This window comes from Hyperolius riggenbachi, chromosome 9 (assembly GCF_040937935.1).
Source record: "Hyperolius riggenbachi isolate aHypRig1 chromosome 9, aHypRig1.pri, whole genome shotgun sequence".
In the NCBI taxonomy this organism is placed as follows: domain Eukaryota; kingdom Metazoa; phylum Chordata; class Amphibia; order Anura; family Hyperoliidae; genus Hyperolius; species Hyperolius riggenbachi.
In genome coordinates, this window is record NC_090654.1 from 253,652,231 (window position 1) to 253,678,719 (window position 26,489).

Consider the following 26,489-nt stretch of genomic DNA (forward strand, 5'->3'; position numbering starts at 1 on the left):
TCCACTGCTTTATGTTTAAATGTTAAACAAATTACTTTTATAAGCGTTTCAATTTGTTCCGCTGTTCCAAATGCTTCAGAACAGAACTCAAGTTTCAGCTGAAGCGCACCGTGGCAGAGGGGGTTAACTCACCCTTGCCGCCACCTCCGAGTGCTGCTCTTTACGTCACATTCCAGCTCTCATATACTTCCTCCTTCCGGCTGTGAAGGAGGAAGTAGCTGGAGAACTGGAATGCAACATGGAGAGCAGCACACAGAGGTGGCGACAATGGTGAGCTAACCTTCTCGGTGCGCATCAGCTGAAATATGAGTTATGTTCCGAACAGGGCCGGTTCACGTAACAATTGGGCCCTAGGGCAAAATTAGCCAGGGGGCCCCCCAACAGACACCCCCCAACCAAAAAGCATCATTAGAGGCCCTTTGTTGCAGCCAAATTTCCCTCCTGGGCCCCTGAGCTGGCTGCTGACGGCAATTGCCCATTTTTTCCTATGGTAGCTCCGGTCCAGGTTCTGAAGCATTCGGAACAGCAGAACAAATTCAGAATACTCATCCCTTCTGACTACCTTATAATATATTTGCAGCAAGCACACTGAGTAATGACCTTACTGGAGGATGCACTGCTCAATAATGTTACTGAGGAACATGTTAAAGATGACTTTGGATGTAGCAGCAGCGTGTGTACAGAGCATGGAGCAGCAGCATGTGTACAGAGCATGGAGCAGCAGCGTGCGTACAGAGCATGGAGCAGCAGCATGCGTACAGAGCATGAAGCAGCAGCATGCGTACAGAGCATGAAGCAGCAGCATGCGTACAGAGCATGAAGCAGCAGCATGCGTACAGAGCATGAAGCAGCAGCATGTGTACAGAGCATGAAGCAGCAGCATGTGTACAGAACATGAAGCAGCAGCATGTGTACAGAGCATGAAGCAGCAGCGTGTGTACAGAGCATGAAGCAGAAGCGTGTGTACAGAGCATGGAGCAGCAGCGTGTGTACAGAGCATGAAGCAGCAGCGTGTGTACAGAGCATGAAGCAGCAGCGTGTGTACAGAGCATGGAGCAGCAGCGTGTGTACAGAGCATGGAGCAGCAGCGTGTGTACAGAGCATGGAGCAGCAGCGTGTGTACAGAGCATGGAGCAGCAGCGTGTGTACAGAGCATGGAGCAGCAGCGTGTGTACAGAGCATGGAGCAGCAGCGTGTGTACAGAGCATGGAGCAGCAGCGTGTGTACAGAGCATGGAGCAGCAGTGTGTGTACAGAGCATGGAGCAGCTCGGGGGAACTTGACAAAGCACAGCCCTGCTCCCCCTTCATTAAAAATATTGGCTGTCATTATCTGAATCCAAACTGATCACGTTGTCGAACAGGAGCAGAACGGACCTGTCAACCAGACGGGAAATTACACTGTGTGTACCCAGCAAGATGTCCTCGAAGAGCTAGGTGCCGCTTTAGGACTGAAGCTACAGTGCGCACCCTGCGCAAGGGTAATCCAGGGAGTACATCTGAAATCGGCGCCGGTAGACTTGGGCGCAGGATACAGCTGGTATATGGCTGGCTGATCCTGCTTCTGCACAAGTCCGGGCCGTGTTAATTACTATTCCCCCTCCAGGCTGCCATGGATAGTGGGGGAATGAAATAATTCGGCTTCCAACGATTGCTGGAGGCCGAATTATTGTGATTTTTAAGCAACCTCGGCTCCGTCTTCTGACAGCGGCGACGTTACTCACTGAGCGCCGCTATAGACTGATTCCTATTATAGTCTATGGCGGCGCTGGCTGCGTCCAAATCTAGCAGTGCCGAAAAGCACTGCTCCGAATTCAGGGATCTGGCAATCGCTGGACACTGAATGACTTCTCCCTCCAAGTTGCTACGACTCAGAGGGGGAATAGTATTTAACGCCACGGGAATTTGAGCGGCAGCAGGGTGAGCCGTCGTTCGGTCATTTCATTTTCCGGTAGATCGGTGGGTCGAAGCAATTATTTCTGACATGTCCGATCAGCTCCCGATCGATCACGGGACCAATTTTGTGCAGATGTGATCAAAAAATCAATTCAGTTATCGACCAGGAGCTGATCAGACATGTCAGAAATAATTGTTTCAACCGGTTGATCTGCCAGGAAATTGAATGGTGTGTACCTAGCATCAAAAAGCATTCCAAGTAGCTTAATTTTAGTAGAGGTTATGCGACTGCTACTCATTATCCACAAATTAAGTTACAGATCTGCTGACACGAACGCCATGCTGTCAACACTGGACCTCCTGCTGGCCACACCCCTCCACTGGCCTCTATAGTGTAGTTGAATGGCTGCTCTTGCTCTGCCTTGCCCCCACACTCCTCTCACATCCTGAATGAATGAGGAGGCAAGCAGCACATGCTAGGGGAAGCACAGGGAGCAGTGGTAAGAACAGCAAATTGAAAGTATTTTGGTGGCTTGTTTACATTTTATTCAGGAAAACACTATTGGTAGAGGGAGAGGACAACGGGCTACTAAAATATTTTAATGGATGAACGTTGGCTTTGATATAAACTTGACTACAAGACATGCACATCATTTCTTCTCACCTACGTTACACTTCTCTTCCTAAAAATAGGAAGACTTCAGGTCCCAAGAGCCTTCCAGAAAAAAACAAAAAGACCCATATAATATATTAATTAGTAACAACAAGTAAAAGTAATGGGTGTGTGGGAGTAATACTCAAAAACAATGGTTGCAGTAATAGCAACCACAGTATGAAGGCAAGTGAAGAAGGCCTATCCACACTCGGGTTCTTCAGTCTTCAGGAGGGCCTGCAAAAGCTTACTAAGAGTTCTAAAAGACCTAATAGTACATGAAACCCTCCCCAAGAATTTTGGTGGGATGGGGTAATATTGGGAGGGAAGAGATGTCCCAGAAAAAAATGGTTGTGGATAATGTATAAAAAGTGATAAAATCTGCTTATCTCAAATGAAGAAAGCAACTTGCATACGTGATAAAACAAGCTTTATATATATATAAATATATATATTTTTTTAATTTAATACTAAACAGATACTGTATCTGTTTAGTGTTAAATAAAAAAAATCTGAAGTGCCATAATAAAACAACTCTTGAATTCCTCCAATAGAAGCAGAAAATAATTAAGATGAAATTGGGCCCTAGGCAAGATAGCAGTTTTTGCCAACCGCTGATGATCACCTGGCTTTTTTTTTAGTAAGATTTAATGGGGGCTAGCATTTACCAGGCCCCTAGACTCTCTCCAGACCCTAGACAACTTCCTAGGTGTGCCTTATGGATGAGCAGTCTCTGAATGAATGTGTAAAATATGACAAGCACAAGCTTGGCTAGCCATGAGTTGAAGAAGTACCTTCCTTTCTTGGTGTTCCTCAATCCTGGCTTCAACGTCTCCAGCATTTTTTGGCAAAGTGGCTCCTTCCATCAGGGCCTGGAGCTTCTGCATCCAGTCCATTATCTCTCGGATATCAGCGTTGAACCTTTGCAGATGGTAAGAGGCGTCTAATTTCTCCTTCCTGCCAAGGAATGAAAATGTTGCTCAGTAAAAACTGGACAGCACATACTCGGATCCAGCTCAGCGAACAGTTTCTCTGCCAGAAGGGATAAGGCTCTGGACAAATGCTCCATATTTCAGCTATAAACCTGCACTCTTTGTAATATAACCACAAAGGATTATGGATAAAAGCACAGAACAGCTTACTGTGTGGGGTCATTTGTTCTGTTTTATGCAGTGAAGGTCTTAAACTGTCATATGTCCTTTTCACCAAAGGTTTGACTTTATTCAGAACTAAAAAAAAAAATTCAATTAGGACAGAAAAAAGGAGTTTGAAATGGATAGCTTTTAGGTAAAGCTGTTAAACCTCCCTCCCAACAATGTTTTGATCCAGTGCTGGGAATTACGGAAATAAAATGAAAGGCAAGAAGTGGTTAGGCATCATTTTCACAGGACTCTAGTTTTCCTTGTTTCGCGCTAGGGAAGTGTTTCTCAAACCTGTTTGAATCCACCTAGCTGAGACACTAATTACACCACCTGTGCATAGGTGAGGCTGTCTGCAAAACATGCACCGTTGGGGAGTCACGAGGACAGGTTTGAGAAACTGCTCTATGGCTCTAATTCAATTAAGTTTTCTCCCAGGAGAGATTTTTCATCTTCGCTCCAAAATAATTTTTCTGCACTTAAAAAAGTAATAAAACGAAAGTATAAATTAATATCAGCACTTATTTTAACCACTTCAGCCTACAGTGTTGTTCACCTTATGCATCTGAGCAACTTCCACCTCCCATTCATTTGCCAATAACTTTATAACTACTTATCACAATTAATTGATCTAGATATTGTTTTTTCCGCCACTAATTAGGCTTTCTTTGGGTGGTACATTTTGCTAAGAATTATTTTTTTCTAAATCCATTTTAACAGGAAGATTAAGACATAGCATAGAAAAAATGCATTATTTCTCAGATTTTGGCCATCATAGTTTGAAATTAATACATGCTACCGTAATTAAAACTCATGTATTTTATTTGCCCATTTGTCCCGGTTATTACACCGTTTAAATTAAGTCCCTATCACAATTTATGGCGCTGATATTTTATTTAGAAATAAAGGTGCATTTTTTTAAATTTGCGTCCATCACTATTTACAAGCTTATGCTAGGTACACACCATACAATTTTCTCTTAGATTTACCTGCCAGATAGCTTTTTTCCATGTTGTAGGTAAATCTATCAGAAGAATGTAACAGAAAATTGTATGGTGTGTACCTAGCATAATATTGCATATTTAAAAAGGTCAGACCCTAGGTAACAATTTTTTTTTTTTATTAAAACATTTATTTGGGTAATTTTTGGTGTGGGTAGTAAACAGCTAATTTTAAATGTAATATAATGTAATTATTTAATTAAAAAATGTATGTGGGTGTAGTTTGTACCACAAGATGACCACAGTCAAAAAGTCCTGGAAGCGAACAATCTCGATTCCAGGAACTAGAAAGAGGACAAGAATTTTTTTTTTTTTTTTGCAGAAAGACAGCGCCCTCTCATAAGAGACCGTCGGTTTTTCTGCGGGGGACTTAGATCAATGAATGGGAAGTATATTCCCATTCGGGAGGGGGGGGGGGGGGCGAGATCGGGAGGGAGGGGGGAGGAGGTGGATAGGCCACCCGCACGCCGCATAGAAGGGGGATCCCCCCGCCCGCACAGCCGTTGCATAAAAGGGAGATCCCCCTGCTCGCACAGAGGGGGATCCACCCACCCGCACAGCTACCGCATACAAGGGGGAACGCACGCACGCACATTCTCTGCCCGCCGATCTGCTGCCCAGGGATTCCCCAGGGTGGCTGGATGCTTGTTCTGCACTCTCGGGTAGCACAGATCGCTACTAACAGCCTGCAGGCAGGCATCCAGCCATCCTGGGGAATCCCTCTGATGAGAAAAAAATTCAGCCGGCAGGGCAGAGAAACAGGAACTCTCCCTGTCTGCATGGATGAGCTCAGCTCGTCGTTAACATTTTTTGTACATTTTTGCTGGACGAGCTCAGCTCATTCATACCGCCAGGGTGGCTACGTGGATAAAACAAATGTAAAGCTACCTATAAAAAAAACATATGGAGAGGGAAGGCCCTGGATCCCATAGAGCAGGGTTTCTTAACATTATTTTGATATGTACCCCTTTTGGATGTCTGTGCACGGCAAGTACCCCTTGATGTAGTAGAGATTATCTCAAGTACCCCTTGACACAATTATAATTAATAATAGTACTCGGGAATTGTACCTAAACTGATTCCAGGTATTTAATATTGCTTTTAATAAGCTAAAATACTAATTTGGTGGTGTAGCTTATATAGGATTATAATTTTCAAAAACTCTAAATTTGTTATGCTTAATTAACTACATCAAGCCCAAGTACCCCCTGGACCCATCAGAAGTACCCCCTGATACCACTGGTTGAGAACCTAGGCCATAGAGCCTTCCCGGTGCTCTCCCGATGTCTCCAGTCCACCACTGTCCTTCTTTGAAATTCTGTGCCTTTTGGAGTCCTTACAAGGCTCTGGAAGCAATCCCTGTGTTCTTCCAACGACGGGTGCATCCATACTGCACAAGCTCAGACTCAGATTGTCTTCGGAAGTTCTTGGGGACGTGAGTACTTCCGAAGCCTCAAGAGGACTCCCGAAGGAGTATTCAATTAGTTGGTCGAATAACGTAAATGGGACAGACGGTGGTGGACCAAGAAGGCTCTACTGTATCCAGAGCCTCTCCTCTACATACTTAATTATTTTGAGTACCTAGGTGGCTTTAGTTTTACTTTTTTCTTGCTTGCTTATTCGCACTGTACAATGTATACCCTATTCTGCTATCTACCATATAATTGTGTTTTTGATTTTATTTTCTACCCCCAACGACAGCTCTCACAGGCCTCCATAAACGGGATGCAGACCACAATAATATAGGATAGTGGTTCTATCTCTTCTTCAGGTTTTTCAAAAGCTAAAGCCCACCGCAAGAAATAAAGAAATAAATAAAGGCAACCCAGCACCCACCGTACCACCACACTCCACCACATGGTATGTGATCAATTTTTATCGCTATAATTTTGTACTGTACCCGTGCCTGCTATTAGAATAAAGCACCTGCAGGGACGATTGGCCTTCCTTCTCTTCATTCCTGATGTTTAGTTATGTGTTGAAATCTCATAGTTGCCCTAAAGATAATAGTCTAAACATGAAAGTGGGGCTCCCCCTTAATGTCGGACATGCTGATTTCAGCAGACACAGCCATACTCTTTACACACTACTCAGCACTTTGCTGTAACCAGCTGTTTCCAGGGTGCCCTTGGGACACGATATTTAAGTACTAAAGAACAGCTGCTGAAAAGTTATATTTCCTGATATTTTCCAAGTGGTCTATCCAAGACAACTATGCAGCAGATTAAGTATTTCTATAACGATAATGTAGTCATGAGAGTTATGATTTTGAAGGCTAGAGTCTTCTACACTGAACATAATTAAAAGTACAGCAGCATATTGGTAAAGTGGACAGCACTTTTGCTTTGCAGTGCTACTTGCTTCAGAAAGTACTTCATCTTCACCGTTCTTAGCTTGTGACCCCAACTACACCTGTCTGCCACCTGCCTCAACTCGCCTTGCACCTGGACCTGGATGCTTACTTGGCTGCTCTCCATGATGTCACTTGTTCTCCTTGCCACCAATGGTCCCTCAGGGGCCATGACCTGATGGTGAGTCTGGTGACATGCAGCAAAAAATTCAATGCCCATTAGGGGTTTGCAGTCCGTTAGGCCTGGTGGGCTGCTGTGGTGAAAATTGTGTGGCAACTTAGGGATAGTCAACAGTACTAAGCATAACACTTATTTTCCTGAGATCACCAGAATACCTAAAGCAGCATTTAAAGAACAGACAACCAGGCTGCAAACGACACAAAGACCTTACATCTCTTCGAAACAAAATAAACCATCAGCCATGGATTAATCAATGAATTGATCATTTGCATTATTAATCAGAGGAGATGATTTGATATAATACTGTACCTGAGTTTAAGTACACTTGCACTTAATAGAAAGTATTTTTATAGAATGTACTTTTTTTATTTTGATCGTTTATTACATTCAGTAATAGCCTAGACTTTTCTTTATAGCTAGTAAATGTGAATTATTAGCAGTGAATGCCAAAATTTAATAGAGCATGCTTATGTATCTAACATTTAGACATGGAGCCTAAAATATCGTGCATAAGGTGCACAAGTAAACTGCTTCACCTTGAAACCATTATTGCCCTTTTAGAAGCTCTGTTAGAGAGAGGCGGGCAGTTAACTGATATTTTAGATATGTGGAGGTAAATATGGGGGCAGACCATGTCACCCGTCTCTCTTCTTTTCTCTTGGGGACCTCCAGCAGTGAGGTCTCCCTCCTCCATCGCCCTGTCACCACAACTATCAATTCTGGTTGGAATGACCCTTCAGATGTAGGCTGATGTCCTGACAGATATATGCTGCCTCTGGATTCTTCAGACATTTAGCTGTTGAAAGAATTCAGGCTGAATATTTGTTTCTAACCTCCGGCGTGAGTCGGCCAGCACACCACAGCATGCCTAATACTTTATAAATAGCTTTGGTCTGGCTGTCTTTACGATACCTTTGGTTGGCTTGTAGCTGGAGCTTTTGCCAGTTGTCAGTCATCTCCTTCTCTTTTGAGGTGAGACGTTCACTCATTGATGAACTTCCATGGGACAGGCGCTTGGCTTCCTGGTGTAAGCCCTGCAAGAAAATATTCATGTAGAACAAATCATTTTGGTTCTTGAACTTTCTTGGCAAATGAAGGTATTTTCCGAGAATAATATGGATTTGTTTCCAACAAAAGTAGGAAACAATTTATAGACAGATCCTGAAATTGTGGCTGAAGAGGGACATTTAACGCTTTGATTAAAGTCCTATTTATTACCACTTTTTTTTTTTTTTTTTGCAGCAGATATTTCCTGCTTTTATCTTACAAAATTTGTTTGTAGTATGAAAAAAGAGGCTGGATACTGTACATGATACGGTTTATGTGGACTAAGGCTTCATGCACTCACTGTATGGAACTCAACTAAGGCGGATGTTCAGGGCTGTCTATGCCATAAATCTGACATGTGTACAAGTGTCCCCAATATACAGCATGCAATAGGTCTGATTCACAAATATTTTCTGTTGTGTTATCACACCTTAGTTATGAACTCACAATGTATCTCTCCTTAAAGAGACACTGAAGCAAAAAAAAAATGATGATATTATGATTTGTATGTGTAGTACAGCTAAGAAAAAAAACATTAAGATCAGATACATCAGTCTAATTGTTTCCAGTACAGGAAGAGTTGAGAAACTCCAGTTGTTATCTCTATGCAAAAAAGCCATTAAGCTCTCAGACTAAGTTAGTCGTGGAGAGGGCTGTTATCTGACTTTTATTATCTCAACTGTAATTGAACTGTTTACTTTTCCTCTGCTAGAGGAGAGGTCATTACTTCACAGACTGCTCTGAAAGACTCATTTTGAATGCTGAGTGTTATGTAATCTGCACATATTATAGAGTGATGCAATGTTAGAAAAAACACTATATACCTGAAAATAAAAATATGAGAATATTTTCTTTGCTGCTAATCTTCTAGTAATTATTCATAGTACACAACCAATTCATTATATCATATATTTTTTTTCGCTTCAGTGTCTCTTTAAAGAATAAATGTAGTGAAAAGAATATGGAGGCTGCCATATTGTTTTACTTTTAACCAGTTGCCTGGCAGCCCTGCTGATCTATTTGACTGCAGTAGTGTCTGAATCACACCAGAAATAAGCATTTTGACAAAAATATCATAAACCCCTGACCTGCTGCATGCTTGTACAGTGTCTATGGCTAAAAGTATTAGAGACAGAGGATCTGCAGGGCTGTCAGGCAACTGGTATTACTTAAAAGGAAATAAATATGGCAGCCTCCATATCCCGCTTGTTACAGTTGTCCTTTAACTTATGGTTTAACTCTCCTTATTTGACATAACTCATGATTTATATTTCCTTATCTATTTACCTGCTGCACAGGAGAAGGAGAGTGAGGAGAGGAGACCGGCACTGCAGTCAACTGTTTATTCCATAGTGCAACAAAATGACAAGCATAAAAACACAATTGTGCAAACATGCGACATACCAATCTTGGCGGTAGTGTGGGTGATGGTGGGTGCTGGGCACTGTATGCCTTACAGCCGTTTCGCGTGAAAATGCACTTCCACGGAGGCTCTAGGGAGAGCTCAAGAACACTTCCCTGCTGCCGCTCAAGAACACTTCCCTGCTGCAGTGCCAACCTAATAACCTCTCTACCCAAAACTTATCTATTTATCTCATGAAGTATCTCTCCTTGGTAGCGTGCGTGCCTAACTGCCGTACAATGAGCTCGTAACATGACCACGATACTCTACTACTGCGGCCGCTGCTATAGTAACGTGCGTGCGTTATTGTAGTAGCAGCCTCGCTAGTGGAGTATCAGAGCCGCACTACGCGCTCATCACGCGTATGTTTAGCGCCCTTTCCTGCATCAAGCCACTTATTTATTTCATGCATTAGCTCTCCTCACAGTTAAAGGACACCTGGTAGTTGATTCACAATGCTTACTTGTTTTACACCTTAAAGCGGAATATAACCTAGCATTTCAACTTTGCTCTAAAACATTATTTACAGCATATTATATGCAACCAGCATTTTTTTTTTACTAAACCTGCATTGGAAGGGTTACACACAGAGCTTTAAAGTTCCGTGGAGAGAAATGCAGATGCATCCGAAGTTTAAATAAATGCATTTAAGTAAACACAATGTAACAAGTGGTGAATTTGACACACTCTTTGGCTGTCCTCCAGCTCCTGCACAGTCAGAGAGTGTGAGTCACATTTCTCACTTGTTACATTGTGTTTACTTAAATGTATCTATCTAAACTTCGGCTGCGGCAGCATTTCTCTCCACGGAACTTTAAAGCTCTGTGTGTAACCCTTCCAATGCTGGTCTAGTGAAAAAAAAAATGCTAGTTGCATATAATATGCTGTAAATAATGTTTTAGAGCAAAGTTGAAATGCTGGGTTATATTCCACTTTAAAGGTGACCTTCGTGCTAAAAATATGCCAAAAAATGAGACCTACTGCAAGCATACCTCCCAACTTTTTGAGATAAGAAAGAGGGACACAAGCCACACCTCTAACCACGACCACGTCACACCCCTAGTCACGCATACCATAATGATTTCACAAGAAAAATACGTTGTTTCAGAATTCAAACCACACTGGTCCTTTCCACCCTGGTTCATTTTCCTTCAAATTAACATTTGAAAATAAGAAATATATCAATTTAAAGGATGGGAATAAAGTTTAGTGTCATTTAAATGCATTTTTCAACAGAAAAATACAAATATTTACACAGATCTGTACATCTTGAAAAAGGGACAGACGAGGAAGAAAGAGGGACCGAGGGACAGGGCTCCCAAAGAGGGACTGTTACTCCAAAAGAGGGAAAGTTGGGAACTATGTGCATGTGTGGGGAGAAGCTTACCGCACCTTCCGTGTCCTGGCATCAGCCTCTGTTTTGCTGCAAAGCTGGCCATCCTGAAGTCCTGGTCGGCACATGCACAGCATGTCCGAGGGAGTACCCAGCAAGCATGTCCTCTGACCCGGACATACTACGCTGCACATGCACAGTATGTCCGCCTGGGCACCCTGTGACTGCGCTGAGCCCCCCCCCCCTTCCAGAGGCCGGACTTCTGAATAGGACACTTTGCAAGGAAACGGAAATAGAGGCCGACGCTGGCGCAAGACTCTGCACTACTCCCCACACACACAGTAGGCTTTATTTTTGACACATTTTTTAGCACTAAGGTATCCTTTAAAGAGAACCTGTACTGAGGAAAAATTATTTAAAATAAACACATTAGGTAACTTCAAATGAACATTACATAGTTACCTTGCCATCAGTTCCTCTCAGAAGCTCACCATTTTCTTCTTACAGTGATTCCTTCCAGTTCTGACAACATTTTGTCAGAACTGAAATATATCAGTTGCTGTCAGTTATATATCAGTTGCTGTCAGTTACAGCTGAGAGGAGAACTGATGTGTCCATGTTTCCCTATGGCTCAAGTGGACGATGTTACAGTTTAACAGTGTGCTGACCAGGAAGCTGTTATGGGGTAATAGCTATTTTCAAAATGGAGGACGGAGAATTCCATTGATCACAGTCGACAAACAGGATGCAGGAGAGGAAAAATAGATTGATGAGTACACTATACAGGAGGCATGTATGACTTGTGTATGTTTATTTTGACTTTTAATGTTCAGTTCAGGTTTTCTTTAAGGTGAAAAACAAGTAAGCATTGTGAATCAACTACAATATTTCTAAATGGCAGCAATCAGGAGTGCTGTATTCCCATCCATACCCCACCTGCTGGACTTCTACTCCACTGTAAGCTATGCTATCAGAGTATTGTCTACTTTCTTCTTTCCCCACACCACAGGACCACCACCCACTCATTTACTGCCTGCTGTCCCTCCTCCCCTCTCTATTGAACAGTACACACTGTAATGCTATCTAGCTAAGCAGCCTGTCTATACAGGACTCATTTCTCAATATGTCACCTTATCGATTGATAGATATTAAACATAACATTAATAAAGACGCAGCTATTAGCACCATTTCATATAGCATACCTCCTTCTGCGACTGAATGACTTTGATTTCTCGTAGCATTTCTTCATGTCTCCGTATCAAGTTGGTGACACTCTCTACATCTCTTCCGTAGTCCAAGGCTTGCATGAGTACACTCTAGGAATGAAGAGGCAACAATGTGTTAACGTTATAAACAGGTTATAACAAAGGCAGGGTTCACATTTATTTAAAGGGATACTTATGCCCTGCAAAAAAATATCAGTTTTACTCACCTTGGGCTTCTACCAGCCCCCTGCAGCCACCCAGTCTCCTACCGACTCGTTTTGTCTCGCCGACAGGCCTGGCCACGCGTAGTCTTCTTCACGTTCTTCAATAGCGTTCTGCACAGGATGCTATTGCGGACGGGAATGCGAAGAAGGAGGCGCAGTGAGCCTGTCGGCAAAAAACAAAGCTACGGCGGGGGACAGGAGGAGGATCCGCGAGGGCATGGGACGGCTGCAGGGGGCTGGTAGAAGCCCCAGGTGAGAAAAACTAATTTTTATTGCAATGTTTAAGTAACCCTTTAAAAAAAAAACTAACCATTTTCCGCTAGCGGCAGGATCCTCTGAAGCTCGTTGACAAGGGCTTGTCGGAAGTGCTCGCACCTGCGCACTAGCACGGAGGCAAATGTGCCCAGCTTTTTCTACCAAGCACGGGAGCCACCTTCCATCTGTGCAGTGCAGCCGGACTTGTTTTCATACAGGCGTGAGGCCGTAGGCTTTCGGGGTCCCAGTGATAAATTGCCCAGGTGGAGAAGGACAGGGGAAGCCTCTAGAGGATCCAGAGGCTTCCCTCTACTGAGGTAAGTATCTGATTTTTGGCCAAAAACCCTCACAAGTTTGCTTTGAAGAGAACCTGAAGTGAGAGGCATAAAAAGGTTGACATATTTATGTCCTTTCAAATACCAGTTGCCAGTCCTGCTGATCACTTTGTGGTGAAACAAACATGCAGCTAGTCTAGTCAGACGTGTCTCAGAGCACCTGATCTGCATGCTTGTTCAGGTCTATGACTACAAGCAGAGGCAGAGGACCAGCAGGGCAGCCAGGCAATCAGCACTATTTAAAAGAAAATAAGTATGTCAGCCTGAATATTCCTCTCACTTCAAGCATTTTTAAAGGATACCTTAGCAAAAACAATTTAAAAAACGAGGGGAGCAGGCATGTGTAGTGTGGTCATTGCTGACTGCGCAGGTGTTACCCGGCAGCGTGCATCCTTGATTGTGCCTGTGGCCGGGAGCGTTCTGTGCATGTGCACTACGTAGTTGTGACATACTGCGCATGCATGCACTCCCAGCCATGGGTGCGCAATCAAGGAAGCGTGCTGCCGGCTAGCACAGCCAGCTGTGACCACCCTGACCAAGAAGTTCGGTGGATCTGTACATGGGAATGGAGGGGGATGGAGGAGAACAAGCTCTCCGCATGCCCACCGCTCACCCCACGGGAGCGGTGGGCATGAGGAGAACACACTACACATGCCTGCTCTCCCGCTTTTACATTGTTCTTGCACTAAGGTATTAAGCAACCTCAGCAGACCTCTAGGGACCCCTGTACTTTTTTCTAGATTCCCAGCTAAGGTGACCATACATCTAGCGATGATGGGCAGATTTAAACAAGAGATACATCTCTCACTAATCAAATGTGATTAGAGAGAGATGAGCCTCCCATGTGTGCATTTATACATAACCTGTCCTATGCTGCCCTCCACCTGCACGGTGCCCATCTCTCTTCCGGTTCTTCCACTTATATTCGTGCCTCACACATCACCGGCGTTTAGTTTCGTGCACGTGTGACCTCACACACTCACCACATGTATACACTACACACTAGAGGGAACAGCGACCGGGGGTTTTGACGCGTTCGTCACTGTTACCGCCACGCACCCGGACGAACACCATTACCTGACGTCTTGCAGCATGTCCGATCGATACATGCGACCAATTTAGGCTCAAAATTGGTCGCATCATCGATCAGTCATGCTCTTGGCGGCACCGATTTTCATTCGATCAGATAACTATTGAATCATATGGTCAATCGGCTGCCAAGTCGAGAGAAGTACGGCTCTCTTAAGGCCTTAGTTCTGCTAATATGTCAAGAAGGACTAACCTGCAGATATAAAGGAAAGATTTATCTGTGTTGCCCATAGAAACACGATTCCAAAATTCTAGCCCAAGCTAGAAAGGTATGCAAGCATTTGATTGGCTGCATGCATGACAAGCTCCTGTCTCACTTTCAGATACTCTTGAAAGAAGTGAGTGGGATTCTCAATGAAAGCCTGAACACAGAATGGAATAAAAATAAAAACATTGCTTCATCACGACTTCCTGAATGACGTGGTGAATAGCACTTTTGTTGTCTGCTTTAGATTTATTGAACTCCGACATTACGGTCTTAAAAATTCTCATTCCCCGTTTAAATGAAGGGAGGTTGCTTTTGTAAAAAATATTGCTATGGTAAGCCATACTGTTCATCTGACGTAACCGTTCAGATGTACTATAGCATAAGGCAGCAGCACAATACTGGCTTTATACAAGTGTGATGTTTCCCTGTCTCCATAATCCCCGTTCTCATACTTTCCCCTGTACCTTCTCACTCATCCTCTCATTAATGTCATCAATTTCACGGATCAAGGCATGAATCTCCAGGGCTCCCTCTAATGCCTTTCGATATTTATTTAGGTCACCATGGAAACTGTTCCACCTAAAGAAACAAAATAAAGCAAGGCATCCAGTTTGCATAAGCATATGTACCATTCTTAAAACTCTTTTTAGCAACTGCTTAGGATACTAAGTTGAAAAACAACAACAACAACAACAACAAATAACATTTGTAAAGCGCTTTTCTCCCGTGGGACTCAAAGCGCATAAGCATGGCTCCAACCATCGTGGTACAGGGGAAGAATTTTATAAATCTGGAAATGCCAGGCTAAACAGGTGGCTTTTCAGTCTGGATTTGAATAGCTCCAGGGATGGTGCTGTCTTTACTGGGTGTGGTAGGGAGTTCCAAAGAGTAGGGGCAGCATGACAGAAGGCTCTGTCTCCAGATTTTTTGAGGTGCACTCTGGGAGTGACCAAGTTTATAGAACTTGCTGATCTGAGGTTGTGAGAGGTGTGGTGCAGCTTCAGCAAGTCCTTCATGTATCCAGGGCCCAGATTGTGCAGGGATTTGAATGTCAGCAGTCCAATCTTGAAGAGTATTCTCCATTCTACTGGTAGCCAGTGCAGTGAGCGAAGGATCGGTGTAATGTGACAGTGGCGAGGCTGGTTTGTTAGCAATCTGGCAGCAGCATTCTGCACTAATTGCAGGCGACGCAGGTCCTTTTTGGGGAGGCCAGCATAAAGGGCATTGCAGTAGTCCAGCCGTGATGTGATGAAGGCGTGGACTAGGGTTTGAAGATCCTCTGGGGGAATCAGATGTTTAATCTTTGCAATGTTCTTCAGATGAAAGAAGGAAGATTTAACTACAGATGAAATTTGGTTTCTGAAACTCAATTCCCCATCGATTAGTACGCCAAGGCTGCGCACAAGGTTGGAGCTGTTTATGTCTGAATTCCCAATCCTGATTGGTGTTGCTTTAGGATAGAGCTGTTTTGATGGCGAGCACTGGCTTTGGACAAACAGGACCTCAGTTTTGTCAGCATTCAGTTTCAACCAGTTATCATTCATCCATGCCTGAAGCTCAGCTAAGCAAGAGTTTATTTTTGGGGTAGGGTCTGTTCCACCAGGTTTGAAGGACAGGTATAGCTGTGTGTCATCGGCGTAGCAGTGGTACGTCAGGCCATGTCGTTGGATAAGTGTACCGAGTGGCAACATGTAGATTGCAAACAGCAGAGGGGATAGGATTGATCCTTGTGGCACTCCGAATTGTAGAGGTGCAGGTTTGGACATTATAGGTCCTAGGGATACTCTCTGTGTTCTGTCAGTCAGGAATGATCTGAACCACTGGAGGACTGATCCACTGATGCCACAGTACTCCTGCAGTCTGTTAAGCAGGATTTCATGGTCAACTGTATCAAAAGCAGCTGAGAGATCCAACAGGATTAGGGTGGAGCATTCCCCTCTGTCCCTTGCCATGAGCAGATCGTTGCAGACTTGGATGAGGGCTGTTTCACAGCTGTGGTGTTTCTTAAAGCCAGATTGTAGAGGGTCCAGGATGTTGTTTACTGACAGCCTGGTTTCAAGTTGCAGATAGACAGCCTTTTCAATAACTTTACCTAAGAAGGGGAGGTTGGAGACAGGTCTGTAGCTGCTCATAGCATCTGGATCCATGGAAGGTTTTTTGAGAAGGGGCTTGATGATTCCTTCTTTTAGAGAGGTAGGAAACCTCCCTGCTTGCAGAGAGCAATTTACTATTTTGTGAAATGCTGGACCAAGCAGGTCAGGGCATTTCAGCATATGTTTAGTTGGTCCAGGGTCCAGGTCGCAGGTTGTCTGGTGGAGACGACAGAGGGTGTCTGAGATCTCTTCCTCACTAATACTTTTGAAATCAGTCCAGGGTGTTAGGTTGTTTTTGCAGCTATTTCCATTAGTTGCATGAGTCTTGGGTGCTGTGGACTGAATGAGAGACCGAATAGAAGATACTTTGTCAGCAAAGTAGCAGGCAAATTTCTCACATAGCTCCTTTGAGGGAGTTATAGTGGGTTTTAGACAGGATGGATTACATAGTCTATCAACTGTGCGGAATAGTTGGGCTGGTCTGTTGGCGGCCTTTGCGATCTCCTGTGATAGGTAGGAGGATTTTTTCTTGGTGATCGCATTTTGGTAGCTTTCCCGGTGAGAGACAAGGGTGTGTTTATCTTTTGAATTCTGAGATTTTCGCCACTTCCTTTCTAGTCTGCGCACTTCTTTCTTTAGGTCCTTTAGTGAGCTGTCAAACCACCGTGCATGGTGAAGTGGTGTAGATCGTTTGATGCGAACTGGAGCGAGGGCGTCATAGGCAGATGACACTGCATGGTTGTAAATCAGGACCATGGAGTCTGGGTCTGCGCAATGATTGGTTAATGCGTCGAAGTTGAGGATATTCTGAACGTGCTGGGGTGAGACATCTTTCAGTGAACGGTATTTTATGAGTTCTTTCCCTCTGTGTTTTATCGCTGGTGCTGTCAGAGAGAAGTGGATGGTGTGGTGGTCTGACCATACCACTGGGTTTATATCCATGTGTGATATTAAAAGTCCGGAATGAAATATAAGATCCAGGGTGTGCCCTTTCGTATGGGTGGGGAGGTTGATAGCCTGAGAGAAACCCAGTTCATTCATTATGAGAAGTAGTTCACTTCCTAGCTGGGAGTCGTGATCATCCACCCATGCATTGAAGTCTCCCAGGATGATCCATCTAGGGTGTTCCACTGTTACGCAGGATAAGAGTTCAGATATTTCCTTAAGAAAGGCTGGACCATTTTTTGGGGGGCGGTATATGAGCAATATGTTGATGTTTACTTCTGCTGACAGTTGAGCTGCAATACATTCAAAGGTTTCAGTGGGGCCTATGGGCAGGGGCCTTATGTTCAAGGAGGATCTGAAGCATATGGCAACCCCCCCACCCTTGCCGACTTGTCTCTCACAGTGCAAGATTGAATAATTGGCCGGCACGGTTGCTTCAAGAGTTGGGCCTGCATGCTTCCCAAGCCAGGTCTCTGTCAAAAAGGTCAAATCAGAGAGCTCTATTAGGTCATGTATAGTTGCAGTCTTATTATTTATCGATCTGGCATTGCAGAGTGTAGCTGTGATTAAGCTTTTCTGAGGGCAAATATGTTTTTTATACTTGGATCCACTACCTCTCCGCCCCCTTCTGCATTTCCTGAGTATCCCAAAGGATTTTAAGAGTAGAGCCAGAGAGGTGTTAATTTGTAATTGATTCTTGGGAGGGCATGCAGAGAAAAGGTCCTTTGATGAGTATTTGTATGTGCATTAGATATCATAAGGGTTCAGTGGTGATAACAGTAGCCCCCGTGACCCCTGGGGTGGCAGGGGAAAAGGGGCTGGTCCTGGAGCAAATCCTTGTGGGCTCTCTCTGTCTCCCATGTGAACCTATGTGTGTGCTCCCGACTCTCCATCTCCCATAGGCAACCCCGCTAAATCTTGCAGAGCTGCTGCAGTGAAGCGCAATACTTTACCTCATCCTGGCGGAACAGGTCCTCTTCTCTTCTAGGTCCAATTCTCCAGGCTGTGAGTGCCACCAAGGAACAGGATGTGAACAAAGGGGGGGGACGTCAGAGGATTGCTATGATTTATTGTTACACTACTGACCTTTATGTTTTCTTTTTGTAGTCCAAGAGCTATTGCTCTGCATACTTATAGTAGGTCAGAGACTCAAAATATTAGAGGCAGAAAATGAGTAGAAATGGGGGGCAGGTAGCTTTCTTCTTTTAAGAAAATAAATATGTTAGCCTCCATATCCAACACACTACAAGTTTTCTTTAAAGTGGTCCTGAACTCTTGCACAGGTCAGAAGGAGAATATACAGAAATGCACCCTGTGTGTATTTAGAGAATTTAGTCGGTTTAATTCCCCCTCATTTGTGTCTAAGCTCAAGTTGTAATTTGATCCTCCCCTGTGTCACATGGCTGCCTATGGCAGATAAGCAGATAAGCTCATTTGAAAGCACAGTATGTTAACAAAATGTCTGCTTCCATGAATCAGGAAGTAGAAACTGTTAAATCTATTTTAGGATTTGTATCAGCTGTAACAAATACATGTTTTTTTTTGTTTAATTAAAGGTTAACATGCTGTTGTGTATCTTAGAGCAGAGAGAAGTTCTGAGTTCAGGTCCACTTTAAAGAAAAAACACACTCCTGCCAAAATACAAAATGTGTCTATCAATGCCTCATTGATTACCATATATAGTTATGTTACCTTTGCTGCTTTTGGCCCAAAGAAATGGCCTTTATTATAAAGTCATAATAACCATCAACTGGAAGCAGCGATCTTGCATAATAACATATTTTTCATTTTACTCTTCAACTTGCTTCTTCAGGCTGTCTCAAACTCTCTATGCCAATAAGGACAGACTTGATGATGTTCCAATAGTGAGATCTTTCCAAAGAGGGTAAAGAAAGAGTAGGGGAAGGATAGGTTCATCTTATGTAAAGTATTTGAAAGTTATTTTAAGCCATGAAAAGGGCAGTTAGGTGTAGGTTATGTATATAATGAGGTAATAATGAGGGTTTAATAATGATATGATTATTAGGTTAGGGATTAGGTGCTGATAAAAAGGCAAGATGCTCCATACCTCCCAACTTTTTGAGAGGAGAAAGAGGGACACTTAAGCCACACCCCTGCCACACCCCTGACCACACCCCATCACACCCCCTAGTCATACATACCATAAAGATTTCAGAAGAAAAATATGTTGTTTTATAATTCAAACCACACTGCTCCTTTCTATCCTTGTTCATTTTCCTTCATATTAACATTTTACAATTAGTAATATATCAATTTAAAGGATGGGAATAAAGTTTAGAGTCAAACATTTTTTTAGTAGACAAATATATATATATTTACATAGAAAGAGGGACAAAGTCCTGAAAGAGGGACAAATGAGGAGAAAAGAGGGACAGAGGGACAGACAGGGCCAGGCCGAGGCGAGAGAGGCTCCAGCCTCAGGGCGCAGTGTAGGAGGGGGCGCACAACTCAGGAACAAGTGGAAAGGCTGCTGCACTCACGTTTAACACATATGGGAGCCGGGAAATAGAAGCCAAACTTCAAGAATCCAGGAAAAATCCCACTGCACCAGATGGTGGGATATTGTCAAAAAACCTTTATTAGTAATCCATCATCAAAGTAGCATACAAAAGCTCACGCGTATCGGAGCAACGGCTCCTTAAAGGACTTACGAGGCCAAATTCTGCCCACAAAACCTAAAAAAAGTTAACTACCTGCATGAGTTTGTATGGCACGGAGGACGCCGTCCGCGCCCTCCGTGCGGTTCCGCCTGGTCCCCTCTGCGCAATAGCCCCCCGAAAGGCTGCGACCCCACGGTCCGGGTCGGGATCTGCAGCCTGCAGAAAGATGGCCGCCGGAGCTGGCCACGGCTGCGCAGTCCGCATAGCCGCTACTGCGGCTGCGCAGCTCCAGGGCCAACCCCCCGATCCACGTAAAAGGCAGCGTGGATCGGAGGGTTGGCCCTAGAGCTGCGCAGCCGCAGTAGCGGCTATGCGGACTGCGCAGCCGTGGCCAGCTCCGGCGGCCATCTTTCTGCAGGCTGCAGATCCCGACCCGGACCGTGGGGTCGCAGCCTTTCGGGGGGCTATTGCGCAGAGGGGACCAGGCGGAACCGCACGGAGGGCGCGGACGGCGTCCTCCGTGCCATACAAACTCATGCAGGTAGTTAACTTTTTTTAGGTTTTGGGGGCAGAATTTGGCCTTGTAAGTCCTTTAATCATAGCTTAAAAAAAACATGCATTGCACAGGTTATATAGGTGAAGTGGACACACCCATGGGTGTCCATTCAGTTCTTAAAGAGACATACAGTTTAAAATGGTGTGAACTGATACAATACACCTAATATAAAATACACATATACAGTGAATGTCATATAAAAACAGTACCAAAAGCGCATGCAATCAGTTATATGTAATCACAAAGGCAGGAATGATTGGGAACAGGAGGAATAAGAGGGAGGTATGTGTGTGCATGTGCACATGTCTCCATACACTGTGTTATGCTGCATGTCATTTGTGCTTTGCTCTCTCTTTGTTTCCCCCTATTCCTCTCCCCCCCCCCTTTCCTCCCCCCCCCTTCCCCCTTTTGTGTTACCTCCCTCTTTTTCCCCCTGTTCCCAATCATTCCTGCCTTTGTCATTACATATAACTGATTGCATGCGCTTTTGGTACTGTGTTTTTATATGACATTCACTATATATGTGTATTTTATATTAGGTGTATTGTATCAGTTCACACGATTTTAAATTATGTCTCTTTAAGAACTGAATGGACACCCATGGGTGTGTCCACTTCACCTATATAACCTGTGCAATGCATGGTTTTTGTAAGCTATGATTAAGGAGCCGTTGCTCCGATACGCGTGAGCTTTTGTATGCTTCTTTGATGATGGATTACTAATAAAGGTTTTTTGACAATATCCCACCATCTGGTGCAGTGGGATTTTTCCTGGGCGCACAACTCACTCCGTTATCATTCCCCTATTGTGTTTGAAGCAATGAAAAATAAGAAAAGAGGATACATGACAGTGGATGCAAGCCAGATAAGTAGAGATTAAGGTGTTGGGGGCCCTGCGGCGCCTTTTAGTCTAATAGCAAGACAAGACAAGACAAATAATATTTATATTGCGCTTTTCTCCTGGTGGACTCAAAGCGCCAGAGCAGCAGCCACGAGGACGCGCTCTATAGGCAGTAGCAGTGTTAGGGAGACTTGCCTAAGGTCTACTACTGAATAGGTGCTGGCTGACTGAACAGGCAGAGTCGAGATTCGAACCCTGGTCTCCTGTGTTAGAGGCAATCAGTGTGTGACGGCTGGGGTGGGAGGAATTGAGGGGCGCACTTTGGTGTCTCAGCCTTGGGTGCTGGAGGATCTTGTCTCGGCTCTGGGGACAGGGCTCCCAAAGAGGGACTCTGTCCCTCCAAAAGAGGGACAGTTGGGAGCTATGGATCATTCTCATAATGTGGTATTGTGGCGATATTGGGGTTTGAAGCTGAGAACAATGGTTAGGCACTGATAAGGAGGGTAAGGTGCTCATAAGGTCCGTAAACACTCTATACAAGTCACCATAAACGAACGACCAACATCGCGGAAACAAGTTTACCTGCGCCAAAGACAAAGGATGAGTCTCTTCAAACGACGACGTCCGCACACCAATATTATAAATGACCAACTCATTTAAATACTGCGCGCAAGCAGAAGCAACATTATGCACGACACCCATATTCTGTAGAATAACATTTAAACAATACACACGTGACCAACTGCACGCTATCTGCCCAACAGTCATCTCAGTTAATCCGCCTGATGGATTGGCAAAATGCCCAATATTTGTTGCTCATCATTGTCATTCGGTGACATTCTTTCCGACCGATAAAGGAAATCTGGAGTTTTTTGGGACGTTTCCACTAGCTTTTGTATAGTGTGTACATAGCTATAATGTGGATTATACAGTGCAACATGGGTTAGAAGCCTATAACAATGATAGGGCGCTGATATGAGGGTGAAGTGTTAGAAGTCAATAAGAATAAGAGAGATAATAGGTAAAGTACCAAAAAGTAAGCGGAAACCAGCACTAGACATCTCCCACTAATAATATGCATACATATACCATGCGTTTAAAGTGGATCAGAACTCTTGCACAGGACAGAAGGAAAAAATAGAAAAAATGCACCCTGTATGTATTTAGATAGTTTAGCCTGTCAAATTTCTCCACATCTGTAACTAATCACAACCGTAATTTAATGTGTCAGCTGGCTACTTCGGCAGAGCAGCTAATTTGTAAACACAGGATGCTAACCCTATGTCTGCTTTCATGAAGGCAGGAAGTAGACACACTGCAGATTTATTGCAGGATTTGTATCAGCTGTAACAAGGAAATGCTTTTCTTCTACTGTTAATATGCTGTTGTTTTCCCTTTAGAGCAGAGAGGAAGCTCTGAGAATGTAAGCACGGGGATGTATTTCCCAGGTTTAGTTAGCAAGTCGTCTCCCCCAGACTAGCAGTGAGGTCGGGGATGATGTGTACAGATCACATACTTGTTATTCAGTTGCTTCTTCCTCTGAGATATGGTTGCTGCCTCTTCCAGATTCTGCCTCTCCAGCTTGGTTGCCAGAGCATTCATGGCTTTTATGTGAGCATCATCCACCGTCTCCTGCTGCAAAATGATACCAGACATAGTATGCATTACTTTTTTATCCTCTACAGTGACAGCACATTAAATTATTAGGCAGCTCTTTAAAGAGTACAAAGTACATTTTATATGAATTCATATCATATAATTCAAAGACGCTCATAATCAAATAGCCCTAGTACTGTGTAAAGTCAGTTGGGGTCCATGTAACCTCACACAAAAATGATGCTAGTCTAGTTTCAAGGCCTAAATTTATACTTTGTCTGTTCCCTAAGCCAACACTCTCCTTCAGTGCACAGAAGCCTTACTTCCATTCCATGTGCAGCCCCCTCTTCCATGTGTAAATAATATCCATGTACAGCAGCCCATCTCTTCCATGTGCAGCAGCTCCGTCGTCAGGTGTTACTCCCTATTGGCAGGATCCCTTTGAAGCCTCCTTTTCCATCTCCAGTAGCACCCACCCACCCCCCCCCCCCCCCCCCCACAGTGGGGAGCTGCTCCTCTAGACAAGCCAGAAATCTGGCCCTGTGGAGTAGAGGACACCCGCGAAACGCGATGTCCCTTTTTTGTACGGGCAATAAAAAGTATCAGTCCTAGATATGCCTGGCTGATTCTTCCCGAGATGTAAAAGTCTTTCATGGCCTATCCTTTTCAACAGTTTTAAATGGTTTTATGGCTTTGGGCACCTCCAACTTCTATGTTAAATACTAAAAAGAGAAGGAGACCATCCTATCTGTATTATTTACCTACAGACACATTTCTAACACTTGGCCAGATTGTGCCCTCACATCCAACGGAGCGCACATGTTTGTAACAGCCCTTCTATTTGTTCTCACAGGCTTCACTTGCTATATACTTTGTTCTATCTGTGATCACTACTAAAAGATCATACAGGGAAATAGGGTCATTACTATCATCAAGCTTACCAAAAATCAGTATGGTTCCCTTGTAACTGTCCCTAGACACATTTTACCATGCTTCTTTAAGACAAGGACAATCACAGATTGTAAAAAACAAAAACAAAAAAACCCAAAACCTAGATGGAATACCCCAACTCCAGCTCCAGCTCCACGGAATTCATTCAGTTTCTTTGTAAGCTGCAGACAGTGTTCATAGTCTTCTCCAACATCTCCTACATTAATCATCACCTCCTGGAACGTAAATTCAAAAAAGTTATATTACTGCACATCTCAGTGAAGAAGACATAACACTACGTCAGGAGATAACAATTATAATTCATATTGCTACTCACCCTTTCTCTGATCCAGGCCTCCACCTGGTCCACCTTCTGCAGAAACTCCAAGAGATCTCTCTTGTCTTCCAACATTTTGCCCCGAGCTGCCACTGCTCTCTTCAGCTTTTCCCATTCCTCCTGCAGCTCTCTACTTTTTTTGCGGATATCAGAATATTTTGGGTGTTGCAAGTTCAATAGTGAGTTCCCTGCCTACGCAACAGTAATAACAAGGTCATGTTAATCATAGGCAATGGTCTACATATAGAAACTGTTGGCTCACTGATTACTCTAATTTATTTTGGATAATACCCACTCAGTTACAAAACATTTTTATATAATCCAGACAACAAATATGTGCTTGTAAATGTTCATAATAACTGAGCAAAGACTATCAGACTTTGATGTGGTTACTGATCCTGAGAAGTGGCAGATATGAGATTGGAGGTGTTCCTTGACATTTTCAACCAGGTTCTAAGTTTTTAGTTCTCTTCTGTGAGTTGGAAAATTAAACTCATCTCTACTTTTCATGTGACCAGTTTTGGTGAACAGCACACCTGTCTAGATCCATCATCAAGTGTAGAACTTGGCATTCACTTGAATACCCTGTAGCTGTGAAGCCTCAATATAGTGCCACAGTAACAAAAATAAAAGCATGTTACTGTGCAAAATAGATGATTTTTGGCTCATATGAGGAGCCAAATAGTTAAAGAGCACAAGACAGTCAATGCAGTAAACTTCAGGAGAATGGTGCCCACACAATAAACTTAATGGAGGAAACTGACTGGGATACAGATTAGGTCCATTCAATTGAAAATAAAGATTGATTGCTGGCAGGAGCAGCAAGGAAAAGTGATTTTGTTCTGTATTGGGCACTATGAAACCGATACACGATAGTTTTTACAGAAATGCCGTGGGATCTATTTTGCAGTGTCGTAGCTCAAGTTACAGTATATTTCTCAATCAGGATACTGATTAGGGAACACTGACTAGACAGCACCGGACTGTTCTAATTAAATATGTACCTAGTCTAATGCCAGGGCCTGAAACTGCTTACAATGTCCAACCAGTTTCGTCATCATTCAGATTCATCAGCAACCCCTGATGAGCCTGATTGATGACAAAAGTACTTGGGCGGAGATAACCAGAGTGTGGGATTTTATTATATGTTGAGAAGGTGCAAGCAGATGCTGGTGTCAGCATAGAAGGATCGGACGGAGGGTAGCTGTGGGAAGCTGCAGGAGCCCTGGCCAGATGACCATACATATTTACATGCTGTATACCAACATACACTTGTAAATGCACATCTAAGCTTTTAATTAAATATGTTTGGTACGCTAGGATCAGTACTCTTTTCTTCAAGGATATTTCCCAGCCAGCTGTGAGGGTCTAACAATTGCCGGATGATATACAAAGCTCGATTATACATAATATCTGGTGAGGTTGGTGAGGTGTGTGCAGCATAAAGTTAGAAGCAGACTTTGCCCAGTGGCATATATCCCTCTAGTACATTCACCTGAATGACAGCTTGAATGTTGGCTTCGTGTGCCAGAATCTCCGCCTCAAATACTTGATGTTTTTGCAACAGTTTCAGTTTACTCTGCAGGTCCTGGGATCCTTGGTAAGCATCGTCATCCAGCTTCTGCATGCGCTCATTTATCCAGTAATGTGCCTGGCAAGGAAAAACAACAAAGTTGTTAAGGTGCAGCCTCAACTTGAAATTATTGGAGTTCAAGCTGAAGTAAAGCATGGCTGTAAGAGTGAAGCATGGCAACAGGTCAGCATATACATATTCCTGCAAAATAACAATTAGTCAGCTTGCCACAACCACGAAAAGGAATAATAAATATAACCAAGCAGCAGAATGTCCCTCCAAATAAAAAGTAGGCAGCATAATCACAAGATTAGACAGACTTTTTCCCCAAATAACATAATTAGGCAGCATGCATGTTCCAGTAAAAACAAAAAAACAGATCCGATGATACACCCCTGTAACAGAACATGTTTATGACAGACCCTGTTAACAGATGGCTTCTGTGAAAGACCTGTGATAAATTTATCGTCTAATATATAGTGGGCTCCTGGGGACATTTATCAAAACCAAAGCAAGAAAAACTGGAGCAGAACTGGCGCACACATTCTAATTTTTTGAATAAAGTCAATACTGGTGAAGTTGATGCAGAGTTTGATTCCCATTTTTCCTGTTGTTTTGCAACCGTTCGGACTTGTGCTCCCCCATAATTATTGGGGTATCACCGAGACATTAATACCTGTGTG

General features: G+C 43.6%; 1 protein-coding gene across 2 annotated transcripts in view; it reads right to left on the minus strand.

Moving 5' to 3' along the window:
- Window positions 1–26,489, minus strand: part of SPTBN5 (spectrin beta, non-erythrocytic 5) — a 379,061-nt gene that overhangs the window by 91,253 nt on the left and 261,319 nt on the right. For both annotated transcript variants that reach the window (XM_068254311.1, XM_068254312.1), the window contains 8 exons: window positions 25,729–25,884; window positions 24,234–24,425; window positions 24,031–24,132; window positions 22,887–23,005; window positions 14,780–14,894; window positions 12,202–12,315; window positions 8,130–8,251; window positions 3,341–3,503 (listed from right to left, as the gene is read on the minus strand). In XM_068254311.1, the coding sequence (XP_068110412.1) occupies window positions 3,341–3,503; window positions 8,130–8,251; window positions 12,202–12,315; window positions 14,780–14,894; window positions 22,887–23,005; window positions 24,031–24,132; window positions 24,234–24,425; window positions 25,729–25,884 (1,083 nt within the window). The remainder of the gene's footprint in view (window positions 1–3,340; window positions 3,504–8,129; window positions 8,252–12,201; window positions 12,316–14,779; window positions 14,895–22,886; window positions 23,006–24,030; window positions 24,133–24,233; window positions 24,426–25,728; window positions 25,885–26,489) is intronic.